We start from the raw sequence: 22457 nt of genomic DNA, 5'->3' as shown, positions 1-22457 counted from the left end.
GTCTTATTCAATATTATTTCTTAGAATGTTTAAATAAATAATTTTAATGTTTCAGTTTACTAGTAGGACCACATAATTTGTCAACAAAATATTTTTTTTAAAAAGCACTGATTCCCGGAACAATTTATATAAAATATTGAAATCATAACATCAATGCTGTAACATATACATTACAAATATAATAATCATGGCTCGTAAGTGGATCTTGAGTTGCTGCAGTTGCTGCAGAAAATAATAAGTAAAAAGTCCTGGGCTTGGCCTCTGAAGCATCTATACAAAATGTTTTGCCACAGTGCCCTCTACAGTAGCTTTGTGCATCTTAGTACTGTACAATATGTGCACTTTTTTTTACTGTATGTGGTTCAAATATTGTAGTTATGAGTTATGCATCCAGTGCTGCCCACAGAAATGTCCAGCCCCCCCCCCCCCCCCCCAACACTTGCTGTGTGAATGGGTGTGGGTACACACTGGTCATAGCAAATCTTATTAGTTGAAGACCTCTTGTTAAAGTAATTAGGATTTAGTATGTTCAATAGTGTTAATTAGGACCCTGATGCTGTATGTTGCTGTTTATTGATTCTGCCATTTCACTGGATATATTGCTCTGTTAAAAAAAAAATCCATAACAGTTCATGTATAGCCTGTATCTGGGATTAGAGCCTTTGGTTTGTTAAGATAAAAAATAGAAACTTCATTACCTACCCTGTGTTTCCTGCCATCAGGAGGAAGAGGTTGTAAATGTGAGAGAAAATGAACAGGAAGAGAATGGTGCTGAAAAACATGGTCATCCAGGAGCCATGATCCTCTCGGAACACCTTCAGCCTCAGAAACCGACCTGAGGCACAAGAAAGAAACATGAACTGGTGATATTACATATTTGAATTTCAAAAATGTAACTTTTAAAATAATGTTTTGTTGAAACAGGGTCTGTGGCAAAGTGCCCCGCCCCTGTGTGCATTTGTGTGTTCTGTGTATGTATGTATGCGTGCGTATGTTAATGTTGGTGTATAGATTGGTACACGGGATATAAACGGGTCTGTGTTTCACGTATATTTAAAAAGTGTAGATTTGTATTTAGGAACGAGGAGAGCACAAATCACTTCACGTGCTGGTTAAATATAATATGCGAGCACGGGGTTGCACAGAATTAATTCACGTGCTGGGATTCAAGTGAATAATTAATTAGTAATTGAATCCCAGCACAACAGTATAAATAGGCACATTTTTAGTCAGTCAGGGTTGGGTGTTCGGAAGAGGAGAACGGGTGAGAGAGAGAGGAGTAATTAAGATCGTAAAAGTAAAGATAAGTTTGTTTGTACTCACCGTGTCTGTCTGTCTGTCCGTGCACCGTTTGTTTAGTGTTAGTCCTTTTGTATGTCTGTTTATTTTGGCGCAAGTGCCGTGTCCTGTTTTTGTACTGTTTACAACCCTTTTATTTGTTAATAAACGCTGAGTGCAGCCATTGCACTCAGCTCATCACCATCACCGTCTGTCTGTGTTTGAATTCCTTCCTGCTTCCGGTCTGACGCCACCCACTCTGGCCGTCTTTGTGACACGTGGTGTCATCGTGGGATAGCCGCGCCTCCAAGCGTCAGACCAGGAGGGGTTTTGTTTAAAAAAAAAAATATATATATATATATATATAATGGCAGAAGACGCCATCAAACTGCGGGGCTGGTTGCTGGAGAATGCTGGGCTGGAGGCCCAGTCTCTGCCCATAGTCGTCCGGGCCCTGTGGATGATGGACAGTGAGAGATGGGAGGCCTATCAGGAGGAACACACCCCAAACACCTTGGAGGAAGGTGTGGAGTTTGTCCTCAGCTACCTGGAGGCAACCATAAATGGAACAGCAGCCCAGGTAGCAGGACCACCAGCAGAGGAGTACCTGCTGTCCCCATCTCCACCAGCAGAGGAGTACCTGCTGTCCCCATCTCCACCAGCAGAGGGTGAGTACCTGCTGTCCCCATCTCCACCAGCAGAGGGTGAGTACCTGCTGTCCCCATCTCCACCAGCAGAGGGTGAATGCCTGCTGGTTTTGCCTTCACAGCCCAAGCGGGAGGCAGAGACGGATAAAGAGGTGAAGGACAGGGAGGAGGAGTGCCGCCTAAGGGCCAGGCATCCACGGCGATGTAACAAGCCATCGCCGGGGTGCCTCCTCTGCGACCAGGATCACCTGTTCGCCCACTGCCCCTTCCGCAGCTATGGGGAGGAGCCTGAGCGTTCACAGCCCAAGCGGGAGGAGCCTGAGCGTCCACAGCCCAAATGGGAGGAGCCTGAACGTCCTACGCCTGAGTGGAAGGAGCCCGAACGTCCTACGCCTGAGTGGGAGGAGCCCGAACGTCCTACGCCTGAGTGGGGGGAGCCCGAACGTCCACAACCCAAGAGGGGGGAGTCGGTGCGTCCACAGCCCAAAAGGGAGGAGTCGGTGCGTCCACAGCCCAAAAGGGAGGAGTCGGTGCGTCCACAGCCCAAAAGGGAGGAGTCGGTGCGTCCACAGCCCAAAGGGAGGCAAGTCGGGGCTTCCACAGCCCTGGGACCCAAGCCACCAGCAGAGGGAAAATGCCTGCTGGTTCAGCCCCAAGAGCCGGAAGGGGAGGGGTTACAGGCTCAACCCCCTGAAAATTTTTGGGGGGGAGAAGGGCAGGATGCTGGTGTCCCCCAGCAGCCTCTCGCTATGCTGCTGAAGGCAGCACGGCGCGCACATGCCCAGCCGCCACAGCAGAGGGAGCCAGCACCGCCAGGAGCAGAGGAGCTGGAGCTGCCTCTGCCTCCACCACCTCCAGGAGCAGAGGAGCAGGAGCTGCCTCTGCCTCCACCACCTCCAGGAGCAGAGGAGCAGGAGCTGCCTCTGCCTCCGCCACCACCACCGCAAGGAGCAGAGGAGCAGGAGCTGCCTCTGCCTCCGCCACCACCACCGCAAGGAGCAGAGGAGCAGGAGCTGCCTCTGCCTCCACCACCGCCAGGAGCAGAGGAGCTGGAGCTGCCTCTGCCTCCACCACCGCCAGGAGCAGAGGAGCTGGAGCTGCCTCTGCCTCCGCCACCGCCCGGAGCAGAGGAGCAGGAGCTGCCTCTGCTGCCCGTACCTCCGCAGGGAGTACGGTGGCCGGAGCCCCAGAAAGGGGAGCTGCCGGCCACGAAGAAGGGGGAGGAGGTCTGGAGACCACTTTCCCCAGCAGCAGTTTCGCTGCAGGAGTTCTTGTGGCCGGAGCCCCACAGGAGGGAGCTGCCGGCTATGAAGAAGGGGGAGGTCGGGGGACCACCTGCCCCCGCAGCTTTTTCGCTGCAGGACGGGACCAGCATGCTGTCAGCCGTGCCACTACCGGCAGGGGAGCTGACAGCATTTCCAGCCATGGGCCCACTGAAGCCTCCCTTCCCAGCCCGAGACTTTGGCCTGGACTGCTGGGTATTTAAGGGGGGAGGTGGCCGTTGAGGCCATGTGTGCTGCGCACAAGGGGGGGTATATGTGGCAAAGTGCCCCGCCCCTGTGTGCATTTGTGTGTTCTGTGTATGTATGTATGCGTGCGTATGTTAATGTTGGTGTATAGATTGGTACACGGGATATAAACGGGTCTGTGTTTCACGTATATTTAAAAAGTGTAGATTTGTATTTAGGCACGAGGAGAGCACAAATCACTTCACGTGCTGGTTAAATATAATATGCGAGCACGGGGTTGCACAGAATTAATTCACATGCTGGGATTCAAGTGAATAATTAATTAGTAATTGAATCCCAGCACAACAGTATAAATAGGCACATTTTTAGTCAGTCAGGGTTGGGTGTTCGGAAGAGGAGAACGGGTGAGAGCGAGAGGAGTAATTAAGATCGTAAAAGTAAAGATAAGTTTGTTTGTACTCACCGTGTCTGTCTGTCTGTCCGTGCACCGTTTGTTTAGTGTTAGTCCTTTTGTATGTCTGTTTATTTTGGCGCAAGTGCCGTGTCCTGTTTTTGTACTGTTTACAACCCTTTTATTTGTTAATAAACGCTGAGTGCAGCCATTGCACTCAGCTCATCACCATCACCGTCTGTCTGTGTTTGAATTCCATCCTGCTTCCGGTCTGACGCCACCCACTCTGGCCGTCTTTGTGACAGGGTCATATATGTTTTTTTGAAGAGTGTTTATCAACATACGCTTCGGTTAAACGAGGCTCTGAACATAAACTAATAAACTAATAAACCCTCTAAAACAGATAAAGGTTTTGTGAACTGCAAGCGTGACTGAATGAATCAAAATGGGCTTTAAAAAACAGCTCTTAACAAAATATCCCTTAAAACAGTCCTTAAAATGAATAGGGCCCAAAGCACTAAACTTTTCTGCACAGCTTTTTAGTGTGGTATATTTAGCATGGGTAGCTGAATCCCACATGTCTACTGTGCTTAAGGCTAGCTTGCACCAGGCCAATTCTCTGTGTTGATAGTGCTAGGAGAGATTAGTGGCGTCAATTCCCTATGGCAATGAGATAAGCAAGGTCTCTCCTTGGGGAGGAGAAATAAATATCAGGAAACAGCAGATGTGTTTCTACTTTAAGAGCCAAGGCACTTTCCCAGAGCTGGGAGTCAACAGAGGCCTGCTGACTCTCCCTGCAGGTGTCACTGCTGACAAAGTCACATTCTGGATGTTGTCATTGTATTTTTTTCCCTGCATTGTTTTAGGCTCCAAAATTCAATTAAGTTCATTTTAAGGCTAACTCTTTGCACAGTAATGTGTACGTTATGCAAATTGTTAGCTTTAAAATTAACTTAATTTAACTTTGGAACCGAAAACAAGGTGAAAATATATTTTTTTTTCTTTCAGTAATAATACAGTGAATAATACAGTAATATAGGACTTCTGGAATCTATATTGTGACAATAAAAAACAAAAATAACAATGTTATTATTCTATTAAAGAGCCTTATTTACACAAATCTAAGGACTGTTTAAGAAATGCTTTTTTACAGCCATTTATATTCTTTTTTTAGTTAGTGCTCGTGCTTTGTCCTCAAACCAAACACGGTAAAGTCTCAATACAGTTTAGAGATGCGAAAATACTGTTTTCCCATGTAAAACAACACATAACAGAAATTTGAAATATCATTATTTTTATCCATCTTTAAAAGAACTCCTACCCTGTAAATGTGTGTATCTGAGCAGTGCCAGTCAAATTAGTCAAATCCCTGGCTTGTCAATATTTGTGAGCTTAGTTTTCCACACAGAAACCTGAACGTAATATTGCCAGTAATTGTATTATGTATTTAATGATTACTTCCAGGAAGTCGTGGGTAGGTAAATAATATTGTGCTAAAGAGATCTATAATAGATTCTCAAGGCAATAACATCATCATTACGTCACCATTGTCCTTGGTGTGAACAGCACAGATATATAGCAGAAATTATGCCACATTATATTTTGTAATTTGTGATTTTTTTTCAAAATCTCATTCTGTTCGGATAACGTTATGCAAAAAATTACAATGCATTCATACAAAACAACGTGTTATTTTCTATCCATCTAGACACTGATGCACAAATGCACCAGATTGCTACAGATACTATACAATGATAACACAAAGAGACAACCATCTGAGTAGATCCTATCTGGTATAACAAAGAAAGAAAAACATCATTCACTTTCCAAATGGAACGATGCAGGCTTGAAACCCATTTAACAATGGCCCTTTGCCCCACCACCCAACCCCCATTTACAATTTGCAATTGCTTTCCTTCAGCTTTCATAGGAAATTAATCTCAGTGACACTGCAGTTTAGAGGCACAGATACTCTATATATTGCTAGCTGAGTTTTCATTGTTTGATTTAAACACAATTGTTTAATTAAATGTTCTTAATTATATTGTAAAGAAGAGTGATGCTGTGAATCAAGGAACAAAATATTACAGAAATAACAAAATAAAAACGCTGAAATAAGTGCACGTAAAAAAGGTTGCAAGCAACATATAACCTGGTAGGTTTTCTTTGTAAGGAGAGGAACACAGTCCTGTAATTCTTCACATTATTCTCATGAAGTCAGACTCTAGCTAATTCTACACCTGAAATACATTAAACCACAATATTTGATGTAAGTGTGAAAGGCAGCAATCTATTCATATTGTAGCAATCTTGGTTAACGCAGGCAGGCGCATCACACAGGGCGAGGCAATCCACACACAAGCGGAGGGCGGGCACGAACCTGGGACCTCTTGCACTAAAGCATAGCACCGATACTGCCTTACAAAAGAGCCGGCTCCTTTGCAAGGAGTGTATATCAGGCTTATGACTTTGTGTGTGATTACGTCACCTACCAGCCCTGCTGCTGCCTTCCCCCATGCACGCTACACTCTCCCCCTGCCAGACTCAAGTCCGCCCCGGACTTGCTCACCAGGCTACAGTTTGACGAGTGTATGCAGGGGTACCTGTGTCCACTTCTGACACCATTGTAGCGATTTCGGTTAACACAGGCAGGCACATCACACAGGGCAAGGCAATCCACACACAGGCAGAGTGCGGGCGCGAACCTGGGACCTCTCGCACAAAGCAAAGCCCTGTGTGATGTGCCTGCCTGTGTTAACCGAGATCGCTACAATGGTGTCAGAAGTGGACGTAGGTACCCCGGCACACACTCGTCAAACTGTAAAAATATGATTTTCAACATTAACAGTGGCATTATTTCAGTGTATTTATGTAGAAAATGTCTTGGAATTCAAAATCTTGCATTTTATGACTGCTGCCAAATGTTAAACAGCTTGAACATGGCTGACAGCTATTCTACCATTTATTGAAGTTGTACTGTTAGATATGCATCAGGTCAATAATAAGTTAATATGTGATAAATCAACATGAAAATAATAAAAACTAAATTACCTTTAAAAATTGGCAGGCATATTTGAGACCAAGAATCAAACACTATATAATATATTGCGCATATAATTTACAAATGCTTCATGAAATTACAAAATGTAGTAATGTGTGCTTGCTTTAAAGGTCATGTAGTTTTAGCGGTATTGCGGAGTAGCCCATCTGTCATTTTGGAAATTAGCTAAATAGCCCTCGTAGCTGCTGTTTCTAATAATCTCTCCAATAATGCAGAAAACAGAAGAGATTACCACATTTATAGCTTCATTTAGATGATGGAGAGCAACTGCACAGATACCCTTTCCCCAGTTAGCCTCATTGCTGGAATTCTATATAAATCTTAATACAAATGGATGAGGCACATTCTGTGCACAGTATTTGCCTTTGGCTGTGTATCACAGTAAACAAATAAAAATGTGTGATTATTACCTTGCAAATGGAAAGTAGTTTATTCTAAATGTAAAGAATATGATTTTAATTCCACCTTGTACCTTTGTGATATGTAATAATTCGCCATAGGGCATTAAGGTAGTAGTATTGTATTTAAAATCCAGAAATACCACTTACCAAGTTTTGTATATTTAAAGGCTGGTAGCATAAAGATTCATAATTCATATTAGCTTTCCCAAAGCTATGGGAAGCAATTCTACAGTGATTCAGGAGTCAGGATTTGCGAGGGAGAAACTCATAACCTTGTTATTTGGAGACTTGGGGGAATATATAGTTTTAAAAAAGGACATTGCACTGCACATTTTGAGTTGTGAACTGATATCCAATAAAGAAGATAGTTCATCCTCTGTCAGAACTTTGATAAATGCCCACACACATTCGGAGTGCGAATGAGGGCTGGAAATACACATGTATAAAACAGTTCTGGTGTACTGGTTTACTTACCTATAGAGTCTTGAACACCACTGCTATACTGTACATTACTGTCATAATCATGAAGTCATTGGGATATTTTTCAACTTGTACAAAGCAAGTTACAGCATCACGACTTCATATGAGTATGTGACAGCATATTTATTATTTTATTTTGGAAACATATGAAAGGGGCTGGAGTTATATCACAGGAAATGTATGCCTGCCCTCAGGTGTAGTTCAGACTATCCAATACAGAGCTTATTGAGATGAGGACCCGTCTCATGGGGATGAGACCATCAAAACTCACACAGGCCCTAATTGAGACAGATTTAAATAGGCGCCCACAACGGCCACCACATCTGAAAGGTATTCAATCATTAACGACATGTCTGGAATTGAACGACCAATCACAAGGGAGAATGTTTCAGATTTAATTGGCAAATCCACCGATCCACCTAGCACTCACAGACACATCTAAGGAGTTAGAAACATCTGATCTGAAAAGCTTTGAATAGATTCCCAGCAGCTATTTGACTGATAGATGTTGCCTTTCAAGCCACACAGTGGTTAATGGTACTGTAATGCAATTGGAGTCATCTCCATCTAGTGGATCATGAATACAGCTTGGACTGGTAATGGCCTGATACCAGTTGGGGAAAAACATCACATGTGTACCTATTATTGTATTCAATCAAATATCACACATGCATAAGTAGTTATGATCTTTCATATAATTTAAAACATACACATCGGCAATACATATAAATGATTCTCTAAATAAAATACAATCATTTTGATACTGAAGATGTACAACCAGCCCAATGGGAAACCAATAAGCACATCTGAAAATATAGCAGTACTGACAATTGTCACAAATGCTCTGCATTTTATTTTATTTTTTGCCCTGGGACATCATCCAGGAAATACAATGCAATTATTGCACTTAATGGACCTTCATTAATCTCCCTTCAATGTAAGTCATTATTCTGGTTTGCTGTGGTTTGGCATTAGTTTTGGTGGGTCTTTGACATATTTTGGAAAATTCTCTTAACCAAAACTAATTTGTCCACCACTCAACTCTGTGACAGGCTAGATCTCATAAACGACTGTAAAACAATTTGTGTAACTGCCTGCGTACCACGCTGCACATGACCACCAGAGAATACTTAAAGCACCATGCACAGGCGGCATACAAAACAGTACAAATGAAAATAGCACTTCAATTCTATAAAATATTGTTTGATATTCTTTTTCTTTTTCTTGTTTGTAATATGTCCAGAAGGCATAGCCACTTTGAATAGCCACTGTACATTTTAAGGTTCACATAATGTTAGAAGTCAGAAAAATATATAATTTCAATTCAGAACAGGCTTTATTTCCATGTGGTAACAAAACCAACAGTCCAACACAGAGCAGTATGTACCAGGCTTAGCCTGGAATGGGTTTAGGTTGAAAGCTAGCTTGTCTGGGTAGCAAGTGTGACACAGTTGCTTGGTACTGGTGTTCTCTCTGTCTCGCTTCTACCACGCAACTCCACTGCTCCGCTCACTCCACTGGCTCCCGATCACCGCTCGCATCCTGTTCAAGACTCATATACTCGCCTACAGATGCCTTGTCTAGACTGCACCCAGCTACCTCCAGACCCTCATCTCTCCCTACACCCCACTCGACCTCTCTGCTCCTCCTGCACTAGAAGACTGACTGTACCTCCACTACGCTCCCCTGCCTCCAGAGCCCGCTCCTTCTCCACCCTCGCCCCGCAGTGGTGGAATGACCTTCCTACAGATGTCAGGACTGCCCAGTCCCTGACCACCTTCCGGCACCTCATCAAGACTCACCTCTTCAGACAGCACCTGTAGAACTCCTCTTTTCCCTCTGAACACTTTATCACTCTTCCTTAATGCACTTTACTTGCTCTTATCTGCTCCCTATTTTACTGCATTTAATCCTGTACTTTAGAGTACTGTAATCTGTCACAAGTGTTATTTAATCTGTAGTATTTTGTATTCAATTATATCCTGATGTAACCATCACTGACACTGTTATCTGCTCCATTATTGAATCGTATTTTGTCATATACTTGTACTTGCTAGAACCGAAGTCATTGTATTATATCTTGCTCTTAATTGTATTAATACTTGTACTGTGATTCTTGAAATTTATTTTTGTTTACGACTGTTGAGCATTCCAAACTGTTGAGCATTCCAGCACAGGCAGTAGGATTATCATTGTGACTTAAAAGTATGAGCAAAAAAAATAAATAAAATGTGGCTTAGAACATAATAGACAAACGCGTCTCAAAAGATGTTTTTAAATATTAGTGATTTTCAAAAGCAAACCAACTATGAATGAGATCCTGGATAACTGCTGAAAGACACTTTCTTTCTGAAGGTTTGACCTTTGAGGACAACAATCACACAGGAAAATTGATTGCTTAACCTTTTTCACTTGGTATGGCACTGTGACGAGATGTCAAGAAACTGCAGAAAAAGTTCCATCCTTGCAGCGGGAGATGTGAAAGCAGTAACAGCTTAAAATCAATACCAATCAAACTGCAGTGAGGAGCCTGACAGACGTGATCTTCTATTTGTTTCCCCCTCTGTAAAAAAAATAAAGTACTTAAAACCACTTGGTTCGGCACAAAAACAAAACAAAAAAAACGTTTCTACTCTCTAAATAAATGCACTGTGGGTTATTTGTTAGACTATAGTTGTTTCAAAAGAGTAGTGCTATTACAGTAATGCTATTATATAGCTTAAATGATAGATGCATGCCCCCCTCTCTTTGCAGAGGTAAATATTGTTCTTGCTATATTAGAAACTCTGAAATAATATATATCATTTAATTAAAGGACCTGACACACACAAAAAAAACATTGTAATCATATTCAATTACAAACAATTTGACTCTGGTTTTCAATGGCATTTTCTACATCTGAACATTAATAAACTCAGTTTCATAAGGTGAAAAATCAAAAATCATAAGCGGGGCATGATCTGAGTAAGGGTGGCATTGTAGAGGGACACCTCAGCATTGACCGAAGACAGAAGAGTACCAGTCAGAGGGAAAGAAGAGACACATTACGAGATTATTATAGGATTTAGCAGATTTTTGGGACGGATAAATAGTAGCTGAAGGTGCAGGAAGATTAATATTGGCAGTGATTAAGAAATGGTCAGAGAGAGAGATATCCGTGACTGAGAGATTGGAGATATCAAGACCCCTGGTGATGAGCAGATCCAGGGTGTGTCCACGGGTGTGAGTGGGGACGTTGACAGATTGAGAGAGTCCAAGACAGTCCAGGAGCGTGACAAAGTCGGTCACTAGATGGAAAGAAGGCAAATCAACATGGATGTTGAAATCACCTAGGAGTAGAATTTTGTCAGTTGAAGTGCAGATTAGGGATAGGAATTGCGAGAACTCAGCAATAAAAGCAGTTATTCTTTGGTGGACAATAGATAACAGCAAGGGTGAGGGACATGGAAGAGGGGAGCTTGACAGCGAGATGCTTAAATGAAGAGAATGCTGGGAAAGAGAGAGTTGAGGCAGCAAGCACAGAGTTAGAAATAACATAAGAAAGTTTACAAACGAGAGGAGGCCATTCGACCCATCTTGCTCATTTGGTTGTTAGTCGCTTATTGATCCCAGAATCTCAAAAAGCAGTTTCTTGAAGGATCCCAGGGTGTCAGCTTCAACAACATTACTGGGGAGTTGGTTCCATACCCCTACAATTCTCTGTGTAAAAAAGTGCCTTGGTCCTTGCTCCTGTCCTCGCTCTGACTGCCACAGCTCAGACTGCCCTTGGACGTGTGGCCCTTAGACTGCCACAGCTCAGACTGCCCTTGGACATGTGGCCCTTCGACTGGCTGGCGCATAGAATGGCTGGCCAATTAATACTGTCCTGCAGGTCTAGAGCTGGTCCAGTTTACACGCTATCTAAATTCACTTCAATCTACCACAGCTCTGAACACTATAGAAAATTTATTTAACTTTAACCAGCTGATGTAGTTACATCGGCAAACAAGCATTCAATTTGTCTAAACCTTTTACAGCATGTCATTTTATGACTACTGCGCAACAAGATTATCCCAACTTGCATGTGAATCACACCATATCAATTTAATATGTGAAAATGGCATATGTTTTATTATACCAGTTTTATTATACTTATTAGGCTTTATACCTTTAGATTCACTGCTGTTCATCTACACACCAGAGGAGAATCTGGTGGCAAGTTCAACTAATTCCTAAATTAGCTAAAGCTACTCTCAGAGGTAGTTTTGATACAGAATTAATTTGAAAGTAAAAAAAAAAATTGCACACACATTGTAACAACACTTGACTGTACCTATTCTTCCTGGAGATTCTGATTCAGGAACACCAGAAAACAACGTCTTTTAGAATTGGTGTCATGTTTTACCACATCTTACTGCATTTGTTTGTTACCATGCTTTTTTTTTAACAACACCATACAAAACGGTATGTAGTAAACTATTAAGATAAAGGTGCTTGACACCCTAGCCACCCATGATGTATTATGGAACAAACTTCCATAATCTATTTCTGCATGGTCATGAGGAGGAGCTTGTAGCTATTAGTGAATGATATGATAAGTGAGCAGATGTTAATTTCGAGTTTAAGCTTTCTGTAAATCACAATGAACATCAAACACAGGACAGGTTGACAAGCTGCAACATCATAAACGGAGCTGCTCACAGACCCATGAGAAAAGCCAGCTGGCTTCATGCAAAGGGAACTGTCCACTTTTTGCAGTGTTTACTACCATTATGGCCCACCAATTTTACAATGGTTCTGTTTTACTCACACAAGGTAAGAGTATTCTGTTTCCATTGCATCATACTCAAAATCTTTAAACTGAAATAATGCATCCATGCAACATTGTTTAGGGGTTGTTTTAGAATGTACGGTGAGGTTTTAAATGGAAGCAGATGAACAAATTGAAGATTTCTTTTTTATTAGCTATTACCTTTTTTATTAACCTTTTCTTATATTATGTTGTTTATCAATATTACTGTATTATTGCAGGCACCCAAAACAGACCACTAAAATATGTATCAAGAACAAATGTTTTCATCACAAACCTCAAGTCAAAACCTATTAAAATTTGATCTGGTAACAAATTGTTTATAGACACAATAAATTAACTTAAGATGATAATTCGGTTCATTAAATTAATAGTTTATATAATGTGGTAAAAACCATAAATACGCAACCCAACTCCTGATAATCAAGTAAAAGCAGTTCAAAGGGGTGTAGGTGATTGTACCAAGTTTCTTTTTGGTTAAAATTATTTTTATTCTATCATTTTTTTAGGTCATCTGCCAGAAAACATTGAAAATCTGACTCATGCACCCCTGTTCTGCAGTAGATTTGGAAACCAGATATGGTACTGCTATGTTTTTTTTAGTCTGTACACCTTTGCCTTGCCTGTAGGGATTTTGGGGAATATTGCTGCACTTCTACATTACATATGCTGCAAGAAGTCATGGACAAGCAGCAACATCTTTCTTTTCAATTTAGCCCTGTGTGACTTTGCCTGGCTCTTAACAATTCCGTTCTCAATTTATTTCAACCTCCAGCAGCCCTCTGTGTACAACGACCAGACGTTTTGTCAGTTTCAGAAAATATTCTTCAATATTAACATTTACGGCAGCATAAGTTTCCTGACGCTTATCAGCTTTGACCGCTACGCAGGAACAGTCCATCCCATCAGCTCGATAAAATGGTGGAACACAAGAAAAGCTAAGATATGTTCATTAACAGTATGGATGATTTTGTTCCTCGAATCCATCCCTGATTTCTTCTTTACATTTGCAGTTAAAAGACTGGACAACTCAACTGTTTGCCTGGACCCCATGTATGGTCCTTTCACCTATGTTAAGACCCTTTCTATTTTACGGACCCTTCTTGGATTCCTCATTCCATTTATCATCATGTTCACATGCTATATATTGACAGTAAGAGTTCTTAGAAAACGAAGCCTTAGACGCAGGTCTGACAAGCCTCTGAGGCTGATATCAGCTGCCATGGTTGTTTTTGCTGTGTCTTTCATTCCATATCACATTATGATCATGACACTTATCATTCTACGAATCAAAAACAGCATCAACCAAAGCAATTTTACTGTACTGTTTGCTACCTATGAATTTTTTAAAGCCATCTGTTGCATAAGCAGCTGCTTGGACCCAATACTTTACATGCTTGCAAGTGATAATTTTCAAAAGAACTGTAAAGAACTAAAAAGCCATCCTGAAAGAATATGTTGCCATCGCAGAACTCGAAGAGTTGGAGATCTTACTGCAGCCTGCAATTAGGTATGAATGCGTTCAATGAAAGTTTGTTTTAATGACACGTTTCACTTATTGCAGTTTTATGGATTACATTTTTGTAAAAGCAAATAATTTTTTTTAGTGAATAAGTAGAATCAGTGTAATTCTTCTTGTGCAAATGTCTTAGGAACAGAAAGATGCACTCGACACACTGGTACATATTTTTTAATTTTCCTTGTTTTTCAGAAAATGTATATTATCGATATTCATTGATGATTGTAAAAAATCTAATTTTAATAAAGTTTAATATAAGCTGAATCTAATTTCAAAGAACAGTATCTACAGTAGTTGTTTTTTTAAATGTTCCCAGTATTTTAGATGATGCTACATCACCTGATAGGCTGTTCCATGCATTTATAATTTTCTCTGTAAAAAAGTGCTTCCTACCTTCCATTCTAAACTTCCTTTTATTCAGCATGTACAGTATTTATTCCCTCTTATTTTACTCTCTGTGCTGAATTTGAAGCAGTGTCTCGGGTTAACTTTATCTACCATTTATGATTTTATAGACTTCAATCAAGTCCGCTTTCCCTTCTTTTTTTCTAGGCTGAATAAATTTAATTCTTGTAATGTTTCCTCAGAGCTCAAGTCATTGTCCTTGGATCAACCCAGTTGACCTTCTTTATACCTTCTAGAGTGCAATGATGTATTTTTGTAGTGAGGTGGCCAACACTGCACATTGTATTCTAGGTGGGGTCTAACTAGGGCATTGTATAATCTTAGCATAACCTGCCTATAATTATAGTTCACATTTTGCGATATAGCCTAACATTCTATTTGCCTTTTTAATTGCCTCACCACATTGGTGAGATATGTTTAATGATGACTCCACTAGAACCCTGAGATCCTTTTCAAAGTCTTTGTTCTCTATTTCCATCCCAATTCAATTTATACTTATGACCTAGATTTTTACCCCAATATGCACTACTTTACATTTCTTAACATTAAGGCTAGGTAACCTATTCATACCCTCACCAATCTCGATAAGAACGTATACATTTAGAGAGCATATTACAGTCAGACTCCAAAAAAAGCAGTTGCAAGTAAGCTCATAACTCATCGTCATATGATAACTGGAGAAGAACCTGTGGAAGGGTGAGGAATTCACTGACACAGGAGACAGAAATTTGTAGTGATAAACACCACTCGGGTGCACTATTTATTTATGTCCACAAGGTGGCACTGTTGTCCTGTTGTTACCAGCAATGGTATAAGGCTTCACAGAGTACCTTGGGTACACACGCATGTGCACGAAACAGAAGGCACAAAGAAAAAGAGAAAATAAAATACTGTTAACAAAACTACAAAATAAAGGTGCTGCACTCTGCAGCATTTCTCCGACCGTCGCTACCCGCACGGCCCGAGACTCCGACCTATACTCTCCAGTTCCCTCAGCTGAGTAGGTTAAAAATATACTTTCAGGGTTTGCCCAAGGTTTTCCTCGCTACTGCTATATTTCTTTTCTGATCTTGTTTTATTTTATTCTGTTTGTGGGTGGTTTCCTTTCATCTCCTGGTCTGGCCGTAAAGCTTTCGCTAGCTCGTTTACGTCCTATAGGGGCAGATCTGAGGGAACAACAGAGCATCATTTATAGGTCCAGTAATCCCCCAAGGCCCGCCTCTCAGCTACTCAGAGAGAGGGAAATCCAACACACCCTCTTCCCCACCTCTCTGTGTCATTGCCATGACTGACAGGCAGATCTTACAAGGTTGCTGCCCTCTTCCTGCAGCACCATGCATGCGCCAGACAGTCAGTACAAATCTCCCGTTACAGAACCTTAACCCTTTGCGGTCCTATGTCGGACCTGGTCCGACATTGAAATTATTTCTATCCAAAAAACGGGTTTCTAGTCGTTTTTTCTCCAGAAAAAGCCAAGAAAACCATTCAATGACCGAGTGGGAGCGACAGGAGCCGAGACAAGCCGAAAAAAAAGGGTGTATCTCATGAATAGTCATACTTGCCCCTGGCATCTGATAATGGAGGCCATAAGGAAACAAGCTGGCTGTGACTGCATCAGCGCTCAGAGAATATCACAGACATTTGCAGAGTTTTTTTCAGATGTTATAGTAATAAAATAATGACTTGGATCGCATTATTGAGGCGTTTGGTGATAAAACAAGTGATCAGGAGATGATTGATCGGTATGTACAACTATTATTATTATTATTATTTATTTCTTAGCATATGTGGAAGCTATAGCGAACGAAAGGGTGGGGCGGGGCTGGAGATGCCTAGTGAGTGCTTTGTTGATATGCAGGGCCTTTTAAACCTGTTTGACTGTGGAAAAAAAATACTTTTAAACAGCGCGTTTAAAATTAACTGCGCGTGTGAAAATCAATTGGACCTGACTTGCGCTTAATAAATTGACTGCAAAGGGTTAAACATTAGGTAGCATTAAATTGACAAACTTGTATAGCTTTATTTTATTTAGTGTAAGCCTACCTTACGTGAGTTTAAACATATCAAGATGAAATGTTCAAGTGATATGTACTGTATATATTGAATACATACAAGGCTAAAAGTCATTATTTAACATTGCAATGCAGAATGAATGTTTTAGCCCATTCAGTAAAAAAAATACTCTTCTAGAGTCCTTCTGCACTGCATTACTATTTTATATTTATTTATTTATTTAAATTTAGAATCGCCAATTGTTTTTTTACACCATTGCAATTGCACACGTGTCCTCCGAAATGTGTGCCGTCAGCAGCTCACTTCTTTTCTTTTCACTCTGCAGGCCTGCCATACAGCTACCTTCAGAGCTGCAACGTTGGAGGACCACGCAGCTCTGGGCCGCTTACCCCAGCCTACAGGGGTTGCTGGTGCATGGTGAGCCGAGGACACCCTGGTTGACATAAGCCCTCTCCACCCCGGGCAGCGCTCGGCCAATTATGTGCTCCACTCCCGGGAAACTCCCGTCCATGGTCGGCAGTGGAACAGCCTGGACCCGAAGCAGCGATCTCCAGGCTATAGGGCACATCCTGCACTCCACGCGGTGCCTTTACTGGATGCACCACTCGGGAGCCCCTGCATTTCTATTTAAAGATTAATTTGCGAGCTCCAGGTGTGATATACAATCATGTACAAGTTTTGACCTTGCTGAGATACAGCAGCACAAAGCAAACGGTACAACATATGGTGGTTTTACTTATAGAGGTATTATGTTCTCTGTCATCAGAGGAATGCATTGTTGCTTTTTGTGCAAATGTCAGGGAATTATCTCTTTTGTAGTTGGCACAATTAACAAAGTCTGCCTTTTTAAAAAAATTCGATATGGACACCAAGACCTTATCCTGTTGTCATGGACACAGTGTAAGCAGTTCCATCAGTAAAACTCTTTAGGAGACTGAGCGACTATAATTCTGAAGGTTTCCTAAAAGGCTTTAATGGAAAAATGTGCTTCCTTTGTTACTCACAGACACGATGTTACATCAAACCAATAAGTGACAATGCAGTCATACAGGCCTTTGTGCTCTATGGCCTTGACCTGTGTGAACCACACTACATGGGATCCAGAAGAGCTCAATAGGACCTGGCCATACAGTACATGACCTACAAAACTCACAACATCTCAATTGATTTAGCAGCTATTAGTCTTCACCTTCACACAATGAACATTTCAACACTATGAACATTTCAACACTGTGACCTTTTCCAAATAGCATCAGTTTAGGTGGGACTTTTACGAAATATCTGAGATGAGGTTGTATAAGGTTGAAGGTGTTTACAATTCTACTGAAGTATATACATCAACTGTAATTAATCAGTGCAATCAGGAACAATTAATAGTTAGAATTTACGTCCCAATTTACTTGAATCATCTATGGTGTTGTTTGTGAATAAACATACACATCAGAAAACGTATTTCAAAAGACTTCATAGATTCTCCTGACCTGAAATGATAAGCCTTTTGAAATAATAGTTTGACATGTTTATTTAAGAATAAAACATATGAACATTTTGAACTACTTCAAAAGACTTGAATTTGAACTTGCTACTACCTATTCAATGCAGGTAATAATATTACGTGATATGTGAGTATTCAGAAATCTCACGGTCTCAGCCAATAAGGTTCCAAGTAGTACAACCAGCATTCCATGTAATACTAACTGGCCCTAACATAAGAAAGATCCAATTACTGCTATTTCTATTTTGTTTACAATTTGTGCTGAAAGAAATAAACCATCTCACAGCTCCCTCTTGTGGCTTTTGAATAGCAGAGACTTAAGGGATGCTTCTAGAAATAGAGAAAACACTACAAAATGCAGGCACATTAACTACACTGAACTTGCACTTACATGTTACATTATTTAATACATATATATGATTTAATTTAAGAATGGTGTTTTAAGTATATGTCATAAATATTATTAAATGGTAATTACAGCAATGCATGTAGTTAATGTACCGGTACCTCCATTTTGAAAGGTATCCAAAATAGATTGCAGAGAACAGGAGCTATTGTAATGAGATTATAAATCACTATAATGCGCTTAATGGCAGAAGCTTAATACATTTTTTCAACCAATATCCTTTCTGCTGTACATAAACAGCCCAGTAAACAATAAGCTGCATAGACAAGTCAGTGGTGGCTACAGTTTTAATTAGTTTGTCTCGATCATCTTCATCAGTATCCCAGCTATTGGTGTTTATTGCTTTGTACATGCTTTGGGAGGAAAGCATTTTGGTAGTACACTCTTCACTACCTATCTTTACCACTCTATGCTAAGCAATGACACTAGATGAACCAATGAAAATTCCGAACTCGCTACGTAGTCTTCAATGCAGACGGTAGTTGTAAAACGAATCAGAAACAATCTTGCCGCTGAGTTAGACGATGGAGATCATTCACTGATTCACTATGTTGTTACACTTGAATTGAACAAGTTATTAGCCTGACAGTGTAGTTATTGGGGATATATTTTTTCATTATACCATATTAAATACTATTGTCCCACAGGCATTTCTCTCAAAGCAAACATTAAATGATATGGGCTGTCTGCATTGATGCAATTATTAAGCAGCCCTTTACACTTGCAAAAACTGACAATACTAGGTGAAATTTAGTGATGGAGGTCCATTAGATTCAGCTTGGGGTCAATATACTGAAGACCACATTAACACAAAAAGGACAATAGAGAAAAGGTTACAGTGTTATTATACACATGTTTCCTGTGTTTCTTATGCTTTACAGGCAACTCAAAATTCAAAAGAGATCATTAGAGTATCTGCAGCTTGTTTACATTATGTAGTGCATTACACTATTTAAACAATATTCAAACCTAAAACCAAAAAGGTTTTTTCCTATGTCAAACGGACAAATAAAGGACAAAAAACACTGGTTCCCAAAATAAACAAAAACAATATATTCTGACAGTACTAATGCAAATGTATCTAAGGCAAATGCAGGCAATAAAAGGCTCTTTGTTGCAATTGATGTGCAACAAACACTCTTTGATGGATGGAGGCTTTGCTCCGGATGTGTACAGTACCATGAATGAACCTGCGTTTGAAACGCATGAGTGCAGTTTGCATGTTTGTTGCAACTGGACAGGGAAAGAGGGGATCAAATAACAACATAGAGGCTTATTCCTGGAGTAATTAAACAATCAGATAAATAAATAAGTAAACCCATTCACCATCTGTTCAATAAATTGGCATGAGTGAATACCAGTTTGATTCGCAGTGTAAATACAAAGTTACTCCGGATTTCAAAGGCAATGATAATGTTTTTAAAACCAGGTTGCATTCACTAATTACTGATATGGCACAATTAAACAGGTAGGCTAATTGTGACAGGGTGCCCTCCCCTTGTCCATATTTATGAATTATTATTATTATTATTATTATTATTATTATTATTATTATTATTATTATTATTATTATTGTATTTGTATGCGGGCAGACAAGACCATCCCATTGTTGTTTGAGACCGGCTTCAAACCCGTGGGAATGTGGCTGGAGCCTTAATATGGTAATTTATTAATAGGTAATTAAGGCTCTAAATATAAAAATACCCACTCTAGGCTCATTGGGGAAGAGGAGTTTAGGAGAAAGCTATATAGAACGAGAGTGAATGCTAGCCAAAACTGTGAAAGTCAAAGGTACTCGTTGTTTGTAAAACATAATTATAGTGTGTGTTATTTTACTATGGCCCATGTGCCCTTTTGTTTATTATTGTGTTTTTTGTTTAAACTGTTTGTTTATTTTTTGTTTAATAAAAAGCTGAGTGCCACTGCGTTCAGTTTAGCCCTGTATGCTCTACTGTTTTTGGTTTCATTTCCTGGTCTGACGGCACAACTCAAGCCATCCTGTCACAGTACTGTATAACTTTGTATATATTAATTACATTAGACACAGATAAGAGACTGTATATTAAACTGTTTATTCATTTAACTATTTATGTATTGATTTGTTTATTCTTTTTTTTTTTATTATTACCAAATTCAGAACCGTTGTGAAATTTCAAGGTGCTTCCTGTTTTTTGGAAATGTTAGATTCGTTATGTGCTTGAGAATATCACTGCCAACCCTACTAATCAGATAACAATCAAGGGCAGCAGTGTGGAGTAGTGGTTAGGGCTCTGGACTCTTGACCGGAGGCTTGTGGGTTCAATCCCCAGTGGGGAACACTGCTGTTGTACCCTTGAGCAAGGTACTTTATCTAGATTGCTCCAGTAAAAACCCAACTGTATAAATGGGTAATTGTATGTAAAATAATATGATATCTGTATAATGTGATATCTTGTAATAATTGTAAGTCGCCCTGGATAAGGGCGTCTGCTAAGCAATAAATAAATAAAATAAAAAAAAAACAATCAATGGGAATGAGAATGTACAGATGGGAGCCCAGCTAACAAGATTTAAGTTTTTGCAGGCATCAGGCTTTTAAAGACTGTCATCCACACCTGTGAGCAGAAACTGACTCACTGAGAGCAGAAACTGACCCAAGACTGTCACAGCTACTGGAAGCAAGCTGATCTTTGGGAAACAAATTGAACATTTGTGAAACTGCAATAAATATTGTAATGACTGTAATGTGTTTTAAAGAATATGAAACCAGTAGAACATATTATTAGCAGATCTGTGTAAGGCCTGTGTGGAGAAGTTCATTGCTGCTGAAAGTTCCAAACTTCCCTTATCAGGCAAAAGCATCTTTTTTAATTAGATTCCGTCTCAAAACATTTTGATCCAGCGAGAGCAGAATGGCAGAATTTATGGAGCACAGTTAATATGCTAGAAGCAATCGAATTAGGTTTGGTTATCGTAAGAAAAAATAAAAGTATTTAAATAAATAAGAAACCTAATATAATAATATTAAATAAATGTATGAGCAGTCCTAAGTTTTAATATTCAAGGTTGCATTTGCTGCTAATTAAAAATTAACCTCTTGTGTATATCAATGAAGTAAAATAGAATTGCAGTTTATAAGAGATTGCTATATTGACATATCTGAATTAGAACTACATGTTATAAAATCATTTAAAGTATAAACTGTAACTAACAGTAAACTTGCTGAAGGAATGCAACTGAGGCTGTAACCTTGTTCTCACCTGCTTGTAGTAAAAGCAGTGTTGAAAATGACTCATTGGTTTTGGCGAATGTACCTGGGATTTTTTGATGGTCAGCGATTTAAAGCCAAGATCCTCTCTATAATGAGTGATCTCGTTAATATTAACGAACAGAAATACCTTTCGGATAACAGAAGATATGAGTTTATCTTACAATAATCATTTTCTATATATAACAGAAATTAATTAGAACCTGGCAGGAAGAGATGGGAATGGAAAGCGTACTACATGTTAATATGTTAAGTTAGATATTGGTTTGAAATAATGAGTATTGAAAAATGCTTACTTCATGTCTCATATTAATCACTCTATTCACTCTATTCTACTCTCCTCTCTCGCTGACCTGGGAATCTCTGGCACTGCTCTGGCCTGGTTCTCCTCCTACCTCTCCAACCACACTTACCAGGTAACCTGGCGTGGAGCAACCTGGGCCCCCTCATCGCATCCTATGGTTTCTCATACCATTTCTATGCTGATGATGCTCAGATTTTCCTCTGTATAACTCTTTTCCCTCTGGACACTTTATCACTCTTCCTTAAAGTGCTTTACTTGCACTTATCTGCTCCCTTTTTTACTGCATTTAATCCTGTACTTTACAGAGTACTGTACTGTAATCTGCTACAAGTGTTATTCAATCTGTAGTATTTTGCATTTAATCGTATCCTGATGTAAGTATCATTGACACTGTTATCTGCTCCGATATTGAATCATATTTTGTCATATACTTGTACTTACTAGAACTGAAGTCATTGTATTTTATCTTGCTCTTAACCACTTCAACTCCAAGACGTCAATTGAAACCCCACTTACAGTACCATGCCGTACGTGCGTACGTCACGTTTCCCA

At 40.1% G+C, this 22457-nt stretch overlaps 1 protein-coding gene across 3 annotated transcripts in view; it reads right to left on the bottom strand.

The window, feature by feature from the left end:
• Window positions 1-22457, bottom strand: part of LOC117416173 (transmembrane protein 117-like) — a 66291-nt gene that overhangs the window by 33401 nt on the left and 10433 nt on the right. For 2 of the 3 annotated variants that reach the window (XM_034027248.3, XM_059027505.1), the window contains exon 3: window positions 703-835. The exons of the other annotated variant lie outside the window; for it this stretch is intronic. In XM_034027248.3, coding sequence (XP_033883139.3) covers window positions 703-835 — 133 coding nt within the window. The remainder of the gene's footprint in view (window positions 1-702; window positions 836-22457) is intronic. 3 annotated transcript variants of the gene reach the window in all.

This window comes from Acipenser ruthenus, chromosome 7, assembly GCF_902713425.1.
Source record: "Acipenser ruthenus chromosome 7, fAciRut3.2 maternal haplotype, whole genome shotgun sequence".
In the NCBI taxonomy this organism is placed as follows: Eukaryota; Metazoa; Chordata; class Actinopteri; order Acipenseriformes; family Acipenseridae; genus Acipenser; species Acipenser ruthenus.
Note: the sequence above shows the minus strand (reverse complement) of the source record. Positions and strands in the feature narration are given on the sequence as shown.